At 33.9% G+C, this 17,272-nt stretch overlaps 2 protein-coding genes across 2 annotated transcripts; one reads left to right on the forward strand and one right to left on the reverse strand.

Annotated features, from left to right (window-relative positions):
* The first annotated feature begins 3,067 nt into the window (after window positions 1–3,067).
* On the forward strand, window positions 3,068–6,089 carry LOC21405572 (serine/threonine-protein phosphatase PP1). Its single transcript, XM_010114738.2, has 3 exons — window positions 3,068–3,343; window positions 5,031–5,590; window positions 5,821–6,089. Exons 1-3 carry the CDS (start codon window positions 3,175–3,177, stop codon window positions 5,995–5,997), a joined length of 906 nt encoding a protein of 301 aa, XP_010113040.1. The 5' UTR covers window positions 3,068–3,174; the 3' UTR covers window positions 5,998–6,089.
* A 93-nt stretch (window positions 6,090–6,182) lies between these two features.
* On the reverse strand, window positions 6,183–15,110 carry LOC21405573 (mediator of RNA polymerase II transcription subunit 33A). Its single transcript, XM_010114739.2, has 12 exons — window positions 14,669–15,110; window positions 14,410–14,520; window positions 13,461–13,814; window positions 12,628–12,944; window positions 12,387–12,478; window positions 11,910–12,291; window positions 11,600–11,810; window positions 11,402–11,516; window positions 9,948–10,109; window positions 8,218–8,875; window positions 7,881–8,087; window positions 6,183–7,543 (listed from the first exon to the last, which is right to left on the reverse strand). Exons 1-12 carry the CDS (start codon window positions 14,929–14,931, stop codon window positions 6,450–6,452), a joined length of 3,966 nt encoding a protein of 1,321 aa, XP_010113041.1. The 5' UTR covers window positions 14,932–15,110; the 3' UTR covers window positions 6,183–6,449.
* Window positions 15,111–17,272: the final 2,162 nt, after the last annotated feature.

The following is a 17,272-nucleotide window of genomic DNA, read 5'->3' on the forward strand; positions in this document are numbered from 1 at the left end:
ACGTAATATTATAATATGTTTTATAATATTGTAATTATATTAACCATTTTAATAATATTATTATATTCTATATCATAATTATATAATATGTTATTTAATAATAGTTTTATTGTATTATATTAAATATAATAATAAATATACATTATATTGTACTTATATATGTTATATTATAATATAATATAATATGATCATTATTTTTAATTATTTCAATTATTATTTTAATAATATTATTATATTCTATATCATAATTATATAATATATTATATAATAATAGTTTTTTTGTATTATATTAAATATAATAATAAATATATATTATATTGTAATTATATATTATATTATAGTATAATATAATATAGTCGTAATTTTTAACTACCTATAGTAATTCAACTTTATAATTTACCAAATGTTATTACATTAATTTTAGAACCAGTACAACTACTATAATTATAGTTTACCAAACACTTAACTGCCTTTTGTAACAGCTGTTTTTTCTTTCAACACAGCTAAAAGTAATTTTTTCAAAATCTATAGCAATACCAAACTAAGCCTTTGTCTTCATCTTTCAATGAACCTCTTCACACCTAAAGGGGTAGCTGATACGAGATGGGGTGGTAATTTTGATATGATACGATAATGTGATTTGAACTTGAAATCTATGATATGATTGACACGAGATTAACTTGAATTGTTTTTTTTATATATATTAAAAAATAGACAATGTTGTAAAAGAATAAATTTTAACAAATTTAATTTAAATAAAATGAAAAGTTAAATTCTTAAAGCAAAGTTATAAATGAATGGATTAATTAAGAGTAAGTGAATGTACCAGATTTGCAATAAACGGATGTGATCCATGTGTTTTATCGACACGTATACGATCCAAATATATATATATATATATATATATTGAACTTAAGGTTTCAAATAATAATATGATGATGGTTCGCAAAGAGACTTGAAGCATAGATTATTTTGGCTTCGTGAATTTGAACTTCGAAAGTAACATATTAGCATATGTTGGGTTGCCACTTGCCACACTACGCACGATTTCTCCCCTGATCAATGCATTGTCCATGTAAGTTGTTAGCCAAACGTAAATTATCTTTTGTATTCGGTAAAGAAAAAATAACGAGAATAATTGCATTTTATTGGTGACGTCTTTTGGCATGTTGCCTGGCGCCAACCATAAAAATAAAAATACACTTTAACTTTTCCCTTTTTTTCACGGTGGATCTTGAATTTTTAATTTTAATAATATACAACTCAAACTTTAAAATCAAAAGTAATTATGATTTAATAGCTAACGAATATTGTCAAAATAACGTTTAAAATAAGAAATTCACATGTAAAAAGTAAATATTATTATTTATTAAATCATGTCATATGTAAATTGTATGGCTCCAATTGTTAATTTAATAATGTCATTAGTTATTTAACTTTAATTGTTACTCACTTTAAAATTAAATGTGTATTTTTTCAAAATTAGAAATATGAGATTCATAAAATAAAGAACAAATAGTTTGAGATGTAAAGGAGCAATTTACTCTAAAAACAAAGGCATAATAACTTCTTAAGTCTTAACTTTGCAATTGTTTGGAATGCAACCGACAGTTTACAGTTTACGATTTCTTTTCTAAATTTTTGGAACGAAATTCAAGAGGCAACCACTGGATTCTACAAAACGTTCCTTTTTATTATTTATTTATTATTATTATTATTATTATTTTGTAAAATTTGATTGCATACCCATACCCTTACAAGCAAAACTTACGTGGCTGCTGCGTAATGAATTCCATTTTAAAAGTGGACAATTATTAAAGGTTTGTTTGCCGTGGAAAATTATTGCAATGTGCGTACATCTTTTTTTTTTTTTTTTTTAAATAGGGGGCAATGTGCCAAAGGTGCCATGAACTTTTTATACAAAATTGTCAGAACTAATTCATGAAATGATCCTTATAAGTTATAAATCATCATCCCAATGATCATAATGTTTTTAGTGATCCTAACTTTTCTTGTAATTGACATAATACATAAGTTGTCAATTAAAATAAGTATTTAAACATTTATCAAGTTATTTGAATTTGAATAGTTGTCATTTTCCAATAAAAAAATAGCGACTCATTTATCACATGAGCTCCTTTTAGAAAATTTTATACAAGAGTTAGAATGACAATACTAAGTCATAATACCAAAAACCACTTTCCATTTCCATTGTAAGATACAAGTTTCAATTATTATTTTGACAATTTATCCCTGATGTATCCCCCTTTTACTATGACATTTAGTTAGCAAACATAAAAATCAATGGCCGCCTTACTTTCAACTACAAATCCTCAAATTTCAATTCAAATCTTAACACAAATCACTCAAATTTTTAAATCAATCAGTAAACACAATCCAAAAAAGGTTAAAATAGGACACATTACAATAATTTAGATGACGTTTGGTTAATAGGTTCAGAATTATGGTTAATGATTCTGATTTTTGAAATTTAAATTTTTTATGAGAGAAAAATACTGTAGCGAACCAAGAATCATGATTCAGAATGAGGCTAGAACCCTCGAAACAAACGTAGCATTAGTAAATTTAGGAGGTAAGGTGTTAAAATTAAAAGTTTAAAGAGCAAATTATCAAAAAAATAAAAATAAAAATTTTAAAAAGGAAAAATGAAGGAAAGAAGAGTAAAACTGTTTTCGTGGAGTAGGCCGTGTAAGTCGGGGGAGAGAGGGGTGGTGATTTACTGATTCCTCTCGTATTGGCTGGCAAAATATCGAACGTTACTATCCCAACCATGCCAAAAAATTGAAGCAGAAGAGAAAAGAAATGAAGTAGTTATTGATTTAGATATTAGTTATCCAAAAAAGTCAATTAAGTCACTATTCCCTTTTCCCCAACAAACGACAGAACAGCAAAATATTATTGGATCATATCCATTGCCTCGCAAAATTTCTCTTTTTTCTCCTTTTTCCCCCTATCTTTCATTCTTTTTCTGCTTTTGGGATTCTACCTTCTATTTTCATTTTAATCATACATACACAGGCTAACATTGATCAAAACAAGGAAGAAAAGTACAAAATTATGGTGTAACAATTTTATAAAGAGAAATAACGTTTGTAGATACGAAGTTAGCTAGAAGAAAGATATCATATAATATATCTGGGGTAGGATTGTGGAATGGAAGGATTGGATGGGTTCATAGAGAGATTGTTGGAAGGAAGGAAGAACAAAGGCAAACGGATTCAGCTGATCGAGTCCGAAATCCGACAACTTTGCATCAAAGCCAAAGAGGTTTTCCTTAGACAGCCTATGCTTCTTGAGTTAGAAGCTCCCATCAACATTTGTGGTACGTTTGTTTTTGCACTTTTCTTTTTCTTTTATTCCTCTTCTTGTTCATCTTTTTGATATTTTATTTATTCCTGATTTTTTTTTTCTTTATTGAACAATAAAACTCCGTCATATAGAATTCTTGTTTGATGAATAATAAGCTCAAAAATGTTTTCAGGCCCTTGATCAGTTAGGTAGATCAGGGATATTTTCATGTTATAACTCTTCTTAAGCATTCTCAATTACTATGCATTTGTGATGTTGTTAATAGGCTTTTCAAACGGTAGATTGGCAATAATAAGGTTGTTGATATAATATACCAATACTTTTTAAAAAAAAATCAATCACTTCTATGCCAAAATGTGTGACCAACATTGTAAGGGATAAATATACTCTCAAGTTTCAACATTCTTTTAGGTGATCAAATAGCAATGTTATGAGTGGTTGAAAAAGGAAAAATAAAATAAAAATGATACTTTGCATTTTTCACTCAGAAATGCTCTTCCCCTTTGCTACAATATGGATTGATCTTTGGCATAATTACTTAATCCATCCAATTCTAAATACCAAAGCTCATGTTTGTTTTTACATAGACCCCTATTGTATTGGAATTAGGCTCCCTTTTACTGTTGTCAACTAATCTCTTCAATGTTCGATTCTACTCTATGTTAGAACATTTCTGTGAATGCTATTCTGATCTAAGTGGTCTTATTCTGTGTCCCGTGCTAGGAAGCATTACTCCTCTTTTCATTCCAAATTCAAGAATACGACCGATACGATTGATTGGTCTGTGTGCCTCTCTTATTACTTTTTTGTATCCCCCTGTCCCTCGGATACAATTCGATCCTTCTACGGCCAAATCTCAATTTGTGGAAAGCCTTCGATGGCTTCCTTATGAAAACATCCATTTTTATTTGGGTATAACTCAAACTGTTATTTAGGATTCAAATCTTAGTTCAGGATTCAAACTGATGTTTGGGAGAAGAAAATTTAAAAACAATTCAAACCATTAACAATGGTTCAAGGACAACTCAAATTGTTGATTTTAGAATTCACCTCCCCCTAAATTCTAACAATCTGAATTGTTGTCAACAGTCTAATAGTTTCAGATTCTACTTTTTCTTTCTTTTCAATTTCAATATTAAAAATGTCATAACTTCTTTATTTTAATTCCGATTTAGATGATTTTTTTTAATGTGTTCATAAAAAAGAGAGGAACAAATCCACACCCATATTGCATAGTTTTAATGTCATTTATAATGAGGTTTTATAAGATTTGTTACAAAACTCTAATGACAGTTTTCAACACTTTATTCAAACATAGTTAGGATTTTATTCATAATTCAAATTACAATTTATTTGCATATCCAAATAACAATTCGGGTCACAGTTTGAATTATTACAGTTCAGATTCTACAATTCTAATAAAAAAAGTTCAAATATTCACGGTTTGAATTGTTGAACCAAACAAAGCCCAAAATAGTTGTGATTGCACTTGGTTTTTTGAAATAACGAGGTTGTGTGTTTGACATGCGTAGATTATTAGAGATGATTAGTAAGAGCGTGAACTTGTCCTCTTTCTGTTTGGTCTATTAAGTGTCACGTGCCCAGATAACATGAAAAACCATACGTACATGTGAAAGCTTTAAGAACATACATTCACATTCTACCCCAAGAAAATGTGAAGAATTGCTGTTTGTTGGCAGGTGACATACACGGTCAATTCCTGGACCTCCTGAGGTTGTTTGAGTACGGCGGTTACCCACCGGATGCCAACTACTTATTCCTCGGAGACTATGTGGACAGAGGAAAGCAAAGCATCGAGACCATATGCCTTCTCCTTGCTTACAAGATCAAGTACCCTGACAACTTCTTCCTCCTGCGCGGAAACCACGAGTGCGCTTCCATCAACAGAATCTACGGATTCTACGACGAATGCAAGCGCCGGTTCAGCGTCCGCCTGTGGAAGATCTTCACTGACTGCTTCAACTGCTTACCAGTGGCCGCAGTCATTGACGACAAGATCTTCTGCATGCACGGAGGGCTTTCCCCAGACCTAGAAAGTTTGGATCAGGTCAGAGCCATTGAAAGGCCTGTTGATGTGCCGGACCAAGGACTCTTGTGTGACCTTCTTTGGGCTGATCCTGATAGGGATATTAAGGGGTGGGGTGAAAATGACAGAGGAGTTTCCTTCACCTTTGGGACAGATAAAGTGGCTGAGTTCTTGAAGAAACATGAGCTTGATCTTGTATGCCGAGCTCACCAGGTATGAATCATGTTTAGTGGGTGTCAATCTAGTTGAAAAGCGTTAAGTTTCTCATGTATCAAATTAATTTAAAACGAAAAGGTTTGATGAACAAGTTTTTGCTTTTAGTTACAATTTGGTGTCTAAAACTATAATTTCATAGTTTTTTTTTTCCCTCTCTGTCTCTATCTAATAGTATATTTTTACATGCCTAAAACAGTTCTCTCTCTCCCTCTCTCTGTCATGGGCAGGTGGTGGAAGATGGATATGAGTTCTTTGCAGACAGGCAACTTGTGACCATATTCTCAGCCCCCAACTATTGTGGAGAGTTCAACAATGCCGGTGCCCTTATGAACGTGGATGCAAGCTTGCTATGCTCATTTCAGATTCTCAAACCTTGGAAAGGGAAAGCCCCACAGCAGGAATAAATAAATCCACGAGACAGATTAGAGAAACAAAATATGATGGAAATGCAAAAGGATAAATCCATGATGAGTGTTACGTGGCAGATTTGTTTGTTTCAAAACATTATTTTTTCTCATTAGTTGTAGATAATTCTTGAACTAAAAGCTCTGTACATATTACTCCTCAAATGTAATTGTTCTGTATTCTCGTGGCATTTTCACCATTTGAACCGTTTATACTAGTGGGTTACCGAAGTTTGTCAGGCCTGTTAAGCTTCCTAATATATTTTAACACGTGCCTCGTAGCTTCAAGAAACTTGTCGAGTGGAAATACCACTTTGCCAAAGCAAGTAAGGGGGGAAAAAACATATTTAGCAAAACCAAAACCAAAAAACAAAAGAGAGAAAAAAGGCAACTAACTTTGAGGGTGTTCTCTTGTAACAACAATGATCCAATTCTACATTCTAGATTCGAATTCAGCAAATTACATTTAGTAATTCGGCAGCAGAGCCTATGGCCGCAACCCCACCTCTTTCAAGAAGAGCGAGAGCCAACTCGCATTCATGCCATCCTCTCAATCCGCTTGCCAACGTCCTCAAGGTCTTTAGCTTCAGTTCTTGAATCCATGCTGGAGCAAAATTCACCATTAAGCCAACTAAACAAGAGACATAAGCTTTCCAAGTGGCAGGATGACAAGCCAGTGCTATTTTTCCTTCCAATACCCCAGCCAGAAAGTCCATGTGGACCCCAACGATGCGTACTCTTTTTGTTAATACCCACTTTGGCAGTTTTCCATGTACACTCCACAGCAAAGAGCCTGAAAGAAGGAATAGATATGCCATGGCGTATCCTTCCACTACACGGGATACAGCACTCACTTCCCCTTGTTTCATATCCTTCCTCGAGAGTAGCCAGGTTGGGATAGTCTCCATGTACAGTTCCTGTACCATCCGAAACCCGCCTGCAACACATAAAAGGCTTGCACCAAGCGTAGCCACCTCCCTTGCCCTTGCAGTGGCAAGGCAAAGTGATGCTTGGCTAGATTTCAAGCGAGGAGATTCTGCAGTTGCCCATCTCAGAGCTGAGGTCCGAGCATACTCTGCAACAAGTTCTACAATCACAACGTTGATGTATAGGACATTCTGCATTGACTGCCAAGAGCGAAGGTAAAGAAATCCAGGTGCAAGAAAACGACGAACACTGCGATCTGAGATGGTGGATCCCAGCAGACCATTCACACCACTTTCATTGGACAATGATGGGGTTAAAACATGGAGTGATCCAAGATATGTGGTGAAGCAACTTCTAAGGAGTTGGGCAACAGATTCTTTATTGTGTCTGAATACAGAACGCGAGCATGAAACAACAATGAAGTCATGCCAGCGCCGGACCTTTTGGGCCCAAAGACTGCCTACAATAGGCATGCCAGGCAAAGGGCAACTTGAGGCACAACTCTCTAAGGCTGGTCCAGCAACAGCATGGATGTAATCGAGACTCTTGTCTAGCTTAAAAGTAATAGTTAAACTCACAAGAGCAGCCATAGGCAGTGGAAGCGTTATTTGTGAAGCCTCTGCAAGTCGTTAAAAAGGAGATTAGCATTCTTTTTTTTTTCCTTTGTTAAGAAAGATGGACTAGCAGTCCTTAAACAACTAATTTCATGTGAAATAACTTTCGAGGACTTGCATAACTTTTTCCTACGAGTTATGACAAAGACAAAATCTGAAAGACAAACCCCAAAATATGTCACATGCCAAAAAAATTATTCTTCCATAACTTTTTTCCTACTTGTTATCACTAATTAAATTATGTGTTAGTAACTATGAAGCAATAAAACTAGAAATCCAATGAAATGTAGAGACAATATGAGGGTTCATATGACAGAGAAGAAAAGAATGGGAAACATCTACCAGAGAAATAGCTTGGAATACTGACGCCAACAGCAGCAAGTATTTCTTTTATTTCAGACTGAACCGATGGAAGCATCGGTGCTGGACTTGGCCAATCATTTCCATTCATTGGGACTGATTTCCATATACCGCGAGTAATTTCTGCAGAGAAGTAACTAATAATAGCAGCAAGGGATGCTGGCAGAAATTCGACAAGATCTCTCAAGCCTGCAAACATTCAAGACCTCATAACAAGGCGTATAAATAAAACCAGAGCAAAATAATAATATTCTGCAGGGAGGAGAGACTAAACCGGGAATAAAAAAGTTCAACAGCAAGAAAAGCATCACCAATTAACCTGTTGTCAAGTCGCGAGAGGAAAGTCTTCCATGAGCACAAGCAGTTAAAATTGCCTCAAGAACAAAAGGAATAGCTTCTAACACCTCCCAGGCAGGAAGGTGCATGGGTCTCTGAAAGGAATCTTCTCCAGAGCTTGTAAAGGAGCCATTACTGGACGATATTGAAGAGTTACCCAATGCAGATCCAGTTTTAGTTATTTTCAAATATATCATGTTTAAGATCTTATTCGCAACTTGATGAACAGGGCTTTCACTAGAGAGGCCAGAAAGAGTTGAAGCCACACAAGACTTGTTTTGCCAATACCAGGTCTGTAATTTCGGGAAGGAATGAACGTATATGCCATTATCAGAGGCATTTTCAATCCGACCTGGATTGCTGTCTGTTTCATACTGAAAAAAGGCAGTGCGGCTATTATGCAATAACAGAAGATACTCCAGACTAAGCTCACCTCCAACTGCTCTGGTGTGCTCCGTAATGCAGTTCTCAAGAGGAGGTCTATAGAACTTCCATAGACGAAGAAGAAAAAGAAATGCTAAAGAAAAAACCATGTAAATGGAGGGATCATCACCCTTGCTTGACTTGGCGCTTAATGTAGTAGGTTCAAGCGAACCAAAGACCTCACAAAGTGGCATCAAAGAAGCAGCAACCTCGGGGACCTGTTGGTATAGAAAAAATTTGAACCACCAGAGTCACCAAGAGCCCGAGTTTCAACTTGCAATGATCAATCAAAGCAATCGATGTATAAAACGCCTCAAGGAAGAATCAGAACTAAAAGGCCAATAGTAGAGCCACAGTGGTTAAAAGACAATAATTTTGACTACTCGTTTGAAGTTCTTTTCATTTTACTTTCTAAGTTGACAAGGAAAAACTAAGAGCATAGTTTAAAAAGTAAACAAAAATGATAACTTTTCCATCCTTCCATGATCGCAAAAATATATGCAAGCACTAATCCCTTATTCCAGCTTCCTTTCAAAAAGTTAAAAAGAAAATTAAGTTTTCATCTCTTTCAATTATCTCAAGGGGAAAAAACAAGAAAAATAATTCATTTCAAAAATTTAAATGAATTAAGGTTAAATTGCTTAAATTTCCAAGTGATGCTCATTTCAGTTGAAAGCAAATTAATTAATTTTCCCAACATGGCCCTGCAACATCAGACTCAATGTCTACAACTTAATAAAGTTTTGGAGGCTAAACTACAAGGGAAAAAAAGATTTAGGGGTTTTAAGTAGCAAAAAAAGACAATCTTAGGGTGAAGTGGTAATTTAACCTAAACCTCAACAATATCCCAAAATCAGTGTACAGCCATGCGGGCATGCACACACAGGCACACCAAAAATAATAAATAAATAACCTGAAACTAAAGTTGATGCTTTCAGCCATTAAAAAAAAAAAAAAAAAAAAAAAACCCTAGTGAAATTGAGAAAAGTACCAATTGCAGAGCCTCAGAAAAACTGTCAATATGCCAATCATCTCAGGATTAATGTTGACATATTGACATATTATTTGAGGTATTAAATTACGGCTAAACGTCTATGGATGAGTATGGACATCCTGATATAATGACAACTATTAGATAATATCATTCAATACATCAAAATTAAACAATTCAGCATTTTATCAAATAATAAGGGCTGAATTATCAAACAATGACAGACGAATGACAGACAAATATACACTATGGCTGCCTCTTACCCAGGGAATGTAACGCAATATATATAAGAGTCTTACCACACCGTGCAAAGAAAATATGTGAACAGTATCAACAGAAGAAGCTCCATAAAGGATGCCACTCAGCATCGGCATATAATCAACGAGGTGACTTCTTTCTCCATTATAGTTGGGAGGTACAGGAGGAGACAGAAGCTTGACCAGAACACGCACCACATGTTCCTGCCAAAAGCAGGCAATTTTAGTAGGTGAAATCCTCTTTAAAAATCTATTCAGGTATTTCTCATCCTGGCTTTCAACCCAAGAAGAAAAAAAAAATAGAATTCGTAGAAATCGAGAAGCTTCCAAAATTCGAGTTCTTCGAGGGTGGAAGCAAGGAAGGGGGAAAGTATTGGGTAATGTATTCGAGTTCTCTCTCTCTCCTCCCCCTCCCCCTTCCTTGAACTCACTTTGTGAGCCTTTTTTTATATCCAGTTGTGGACTCTTATACCCTGTTTGTTTCCGTTTTCATTTCCATTTTTCACGTTTTTCGAGATTAAAAAATAAAAACGGAAACATAAAATGCGTTTGGCTTAAAAAATTTTTAAAAACGAAAACAAAATCGTTTTTTTGTCTTTTGTGAAAAATTGAAAACGAAAAAAAGGTGTTTTCATTTTCTCGTTTTCGTTTTCTGAAAACGGATTTCATTTTTTTTTTTTCATTTTCTTCTCTCTTTTCTGAAACCGTTTGTCTTATATAATGATGTTTATTTAATATATTTAATAATATTATTTATAGTTTCAGTTTTTTTTAAAACTGAAATCAATCTCTGAATAAAACTACCAAACGCATTTCAGAAATAATTTCAAAATGAAAATGAAAATGTTTTCATTTCTATTTTCATATAGAAAACAAAAACATTTTGGAACCAATTCCAAACGCACCCTTAGCGTTTACAAAGTCGATTACAACATTTGGAAGAAAAATGGAGAAATGAACAAGCAAATAAATTTGTTCTATATTTAGGTCAGTATATTGGAGAAATTACTAAATGAGGTAGCTCAGACATAATATAGAAACATTAAAAAAAAAAAAAAGGAACAATTCTAAGTCTTGCATCTATGAATAAATGTGAGTTGAGCAACATACAAATTGCAAAGCACAAGCAAGGACAGTGTCATTTTTCTTAATGGATTTTGACAGAATGACAAAAAGTTTAGGTCCACAAATGTAAAATAGCACCCTCATTGTTCTTGGTCTGCTGCAAGAGAACTTCGATACTAAATGTAAAGTATCAAAATAAAAAATAAAAAAATAAAAAGAAAAAGAAAGGGTTTACTTTCTTATACTGTGGTCCAATCCTTATCAAAACTTCAATGTCAACTTTTTTTTTTTTAAACTAAAGCTGTCTGTAAAATTAAAATAAGTGTTGTGATTCTGTAACAGAAAAGCAAACATTAGAAGCATCTCTGTGCAAAATGAGAATAACAAACTTGCATTGAGAAACTTTACATACCAATGCACCATTATTGTACCTGAGTGTTCCATCCACTTCTCAAAGATGCACCACATAGAATCTTTGCTGCAGCTGACTTCTCTTCCTCTGATCCATGTAGTGCAATATGATACAACTTCTCTATCTCTGCTAAACTTGAAAATGAGAACAAAAAGAAATCAATGAACAGCAAATTTCTCGTTTACAGTTAGAAGTACACAAAAGTTGTAATGTATACCTTGAAGCAGGAGTTGAAACAAGGGAACTAATTAAGTTTCCACTCAAAGGTGCTCCTTCTATAAATTTTGACCAAGGAGACTCTTGAACTGGTGATGCTTCTGACGGCGAGATTGCTGATGCAGGCACATAACCAGGCCAAAAATACGCTGATGTGTCTATAAAATTTCTTGCAATGCAAGCCTCCACGATAAGGTGTCTCATGTTTCCACCTGAAAAGCATATGAATTAGTTGCAAATGACGCTGAGAGACCCTGTAACATGTAGTAAGTAGGTAAGATCAAAACTGAATCATTAAGTTCAAAACAGACCAGAATTTATAAATCCCTGACCATTGCTTCCATAATCTACACGATCCTTTTCGTTTCTGGAATTATGTACAAATCGAGCAGCTTTTGTAACAGCAACATTAGCCGCACCAACAACTGATGGAGGAGGACATAAGAGGGCAGGAAACTGTCCAAGAACATGGAGGGAGGAAATTAATCCATGCTTCCTTGGAACACGAGTCTTCCCACTCATACCATGACCATGATCAGTTTCATATCCAGACACAATAGTTGACGGGTGAGAGGAGGGATACAATTGGGTCTCATCCTCCAGAACCTTAGAAATGGCCAAAGGGACGATAGACAAAAGGACACAAAGGCGTGCCTCAAGGTGGGGAACCGGGCCTTCAAGAGGATCGCGTTCCTAAAAATGAAGAATGGAGCAGAAAGTAATTATATGCTCAATGAACTTCTTTTTCTCTTTCCAAGAAAAGATAGCTAAGGTAAAGTAATCTCAACTCGTTGAACAAGCCTAAGGGCTGAAAACCAGAGAGCAAGGAAGGTTTCTTGCCATGTTGCCTGGTTAAGTATTTGGAGTGTTACAGTTACATCTGCAGTTAGGCCATTGAAATCATAAGAAGAATAATGTAAAATAAAACCTTAGTAGTTTCTGGCCATATTTACCCCGTTTAAAAAAACAATTACACAACTATACATAGAAGTTAAAAAGAGATAAATTCATTACTCTTCAAAATTTTACCTGCAAGCACATCAATAGCTGATTTTATAGGAAGTTGCTTTCCATCAATTGTGTTTTCCATGTAAACATCCAAAGCAACCCAGCAGGAAGAACGACCAGATTCATAATTGCTGAGAGAAACTGGTTTACATGATCCATTAGCAACAAGCATTCCAATAATCTGGCGCTTGTCTAAATGGAGTTCACAACCGACAACTCTTAGGATGTTGGCAGAAAATATTTCCAATAATTGCATTGCAGGTTTCAAATCCGAGGATGCCAACCTATGGGCTTTAAGAAGCTCTAGCCTACGTAGGAGGCCATTGAACTTTTCTGGCCTATTAAAAGAAAGTACACAAAAACTTATGCAAATTAATGCACTGATGGATATCCAAAATACATTTTCCACTTCCTAAAACTAAGCATGGGCATGATTGCACAGTCTCACAAGCGCTCTATCGAGATTGCCAACCAAATTCGAGTAATATGCTGGCTTTATTCGCTTCTTAATAACAAGGAGAGCTAATTTTAACTTATATCACTAGACCATGAAAACATGGTCCACAAGATTTCTTTAAGGTGAAAGTAAAGATAATTGTAATACAATACTACTAATATTTAATCATGATTCAACCTTAGTATACACATATGATATTTGTTAACGCCCTAAATTTGCATGCTATTATTTTTCTTCACAACCTTCTTGGGGCGTCAAAAATTAAAGTGGACAGCAGTGGCTGATGTTGTCATACCACTGCAAGCCATAAAGCTTAGTGAAAAGTTTGAAAAAATTGAATGTCAGTTTGCCAAAGAAAATCAAACAGAGGTCAAAGAGGCAGAAATAGGGGTCTTACATATTGAAGTGAACAAGACGAAGTAGAAGCACAGCTTTTCTGCTTTCTAGTAGTTTTCCCAGCACGTCCAAGGCCTTCAAAGTATTCTTGCTTCCCATCTCACCACGATATTCTTTTCTTCCCATATTATGACTTTCTCTGGGATCTATGTCCATATCGTCGCAATCAGTACTTACAAATGCTAAACTTGATACATCCAAAGACGACTTCTGTAATCCCCAATCATCTAATATGCTATCAATCAAACCTATGACAACACTGAAAAAGAACAACACATACGCATGCCCAAGCTCCAAGGTAGGAACATCATACGTCTGAGAAAGCCGAAGGGAAAGATCAACAGATTTTATTATCCTGTCATAAAGAAAACAAGCATCCCACTTTCTTTAGTTGATTGATTGTGAGTTATGCTTGCAATGCAGTAACTTTTTAGCAATCACCCGTTCAACTTTAGATTAAACAAAACACAAAATGCCAACCTTTCTAGTTATCTGATAATTCCGAACATATAAGTGCAAGCATGGCATGGAAATGCAATAGCATAAAATTAGGAACTGGGGCCTCACATTCTTTTGGTTAAAAAAAAAAAAATCATGGTTAAATCAGATAACTAGATATTAGGAACTGGGGCCTCACATGAACAACATGGGTAGGTTTGGAAAGATATTATAGTACGCATTGTATTAATTAAACAATATATGAACATAGCCAACCGCTGCATGATTCTAAAATAATACAATTCGGAGTGCTATTATGGCAATCCAAACACGTCCTTAATTCCCTAATGATTATAAAATAATACAATAACGAGTGCTAATACGGCATTCCAAACGCGCCCTAAAATCCCATATGCGGTATGCCTAAACAAAGAAACAGAGAAATCCAAACAAATCATGCTAAAAAAATTTTTAAAAATAAATAAATAAAGGAGGAACTGAAAGAGACTAACTTTTCTTTGGAAGCATGTGGTGGCAGTGGATCAAAAGAAAGGCCGTATCTGCTTAGAAGCTCTAGATACAGATTATAGGCCTCCGGTTGAGAACGTCGATGAGGAATTATCCTGTGCGAAATGAAGACCAAAACAAATTCATTTTGCAGATTGTTGATTACGCAAATACAGTTCTAGCAAACGACAAATCCAGAACCAAATTGAATTGATATGATCATCTTCATGCTTAACGAGGAGGAGGAGAGAGAAAGGGAAAAACCTGGCGGAGAGGAGAGAGAGGACATGGAAAGGAGAGAGAAGGCCGGAAGAGAGAGATTGTTCGAGAAACTTCCAGAGAGAAGGGCGATTGTTGAGGAAACAGAGATGGGAGACCAAGACCTGACCTAACGCGGGGCTCGGAACTCGGTCGGCCAATTTGCCGACCTCCATGGCCCAAACCAGAGGGCTCTCGTTCCGGTCTTCGCACCATTTCACCGTCTCCACCACTCGTCGCTCGTACTCGCTCCACTCTCTCTCCTCCATTTCTGTTCTCTCTCTCTCTTTCTCTTCCCTAGTTTTGCTTTTGCATGGGAAAACGTGACTTGCAACCGGTGGAATGGAAAGGCAAGGAGTGAAAGGAAGCAGAAACAATTTTGCTATACACCGGTGGACCAAAAATAATTCTGACTAGTCACAATGAAAATCAAGTCCCCCTTTCGCATCTGTTCTTTGGGGTATTAGTTAGCGTATTGTCAAATCAATTTATAATATGTTATGTGCAAAGCGATACTTGGCATCATTTGTACTGTAATTATGCTCAACACTACTGGGACTTGGGTGGAAACATAACTAAACATTAATGATTATTGATATTTGATACCATAAAATAGTTTAAACTTTCACTCATATAATATATTATTTTATACCTGTAATAAATTTTAATAATATAATGTTATTATTAATATCAAATAAACATGATGATTGTGGTTGAGAATCTTCAAATAAACTTGACTTACTCATCATATTTAACTACTTGTCATATTATGATTAGGATATTGTGATAATTTTTAAAAAAATTATATAATGAAAATGTTAGCATTATCTTTTCGCCTTATGGGACGAGTGGTAACATCATTGTGTCCGGTGGAGCTGTGGCCCCGTCAACCTCAATATAAATGCTTAAATACTTCCTTTGAAAGTTTCGAATGAGAGTGATATAGTTACACCGATATTTTTTTTATCGATGAGTATTATTATTTTTGGTATAAAATATTAGTCTAACAGTTATAATAAATTGACTAATTGATAAAAATAATAATTAGTAAAATTATATTGTTATTACGACATGTCATCAAATTTCATAAAACGTAACTATTAAAAATTCGTTTATATATAACTAAATAATACACCAATTCTGATAATCGAGTTTCAAAATATGGTAATTTTCCACTTAAAAAAATATGGTAATGTATGAGATATAATCTTCGTTTTTTTTTTTTTTTTTTCATTTTATGATTGCAACATCTTCTAAAAAGATTAATGAATAACATGTGAGATCCTTATTCATTTATTAATTGTCTGTTGGGCATAGAATAAAAACAAATTTAGATTAAACTATCATGTTTTAGTCCCTCATTTCTGATCTACTAATTACTTTATGCACACATTTTATCTCATACAATAGCATTATTCATCCCACTAAAAATATTGAACTATTAATTCCTACTTCATTTTCTTCAAAAAGAGAACTCCCCTTATTGAATTTCATAATCCAATTGAACGATGCACCAAGTATATCCAAAAATAATGTCCACAACTGTAATAACTACCATGACAATTCCAAATTGAGAGTAAAAACAAAGTGTGTGTTTAAAGCTGTTTTTGAAAACGGTTTTTACGTATTTTGAGAAGTAAAAAATAAAAATGAAAACGAAACGACGTTTGTTTAGCAAATGTTTTGAAAACGAAAACGGTGAAAATGACTTTTGTGAATGAATTAGAAAACAGTTGAAAATTATTTTCACTTTTCTGTTTTCATTTTTTAATACTTATCAATAATATTATAATATATTAATTAATAAACACGATTTCACTTTTTTATTATACTCAAAATAATCTCTTAAAAAACTAATCAAACGCAATTTCAGAATCAGTCTCATAATGATTCTCAAAATAATCTCATTTTTACTTTTTATTAAAAAAAATTATTTTAAAATCAATTTCAAACGCACCCAACAATTATAAATACTTTTCACAATTGATGTATTTAATTTTAACTACTACTATTTTAAAAGGAGACATCAAATAAATGAGTGGAGCAAAGGAAGCCTTTCATTTAATGATTTTTTTTTCTTCCTCAGTTGTCGGTCTACACCTAACCTCATGTCATGCCTCCTACTCACAAGTCACACCTTATAAACGCCTGCGTCTTAGTTTGGTATTGTTTTTTCATCCCAAAATTAACTTATGTTTGTAACAGAAGCTGATTTTAATGTTTGATAAATCTCCTCAAAAGTACTTTTTAAAGAATTTTTTAAGAATTTACAGCCAAAATTAGAAGCAGTCTAAAGACAACTTTAGCTTTTAGATTGTGCGGGAATCAACATAGTACAATTAATGAAACTTTCATAATACCCATAATACTCCTAATAAACTTTAAAATTGACAATCTTTCCAATCTAAAATTCAGACTCGTAATATAATATAATATAATATCATAATAATATTGTAACAAATAATATCATAATTATATTAATAGCTCTAATATTATTATATTATCATATAATATGATATTATAATTATAATATGATATTGTAATTATTGTTTTAAAATATATTATATATTATATTATATTGATATAATTATATTTATTATATTAATAATA

This window comes from Morus notabilis, unplaced genomic scaffold, assembly GCF_000414095.1.
Source record: "Morus notabilis unplaced genomic scaffold, ASM41409v2 Scaffold552, whole genome shotgun sequence".
NCBI lineage: Eukaryota > Viridiplantae > Streptophyta > Magnoliopsida > Rosales > Moraceae > Morus > Morus notabilis.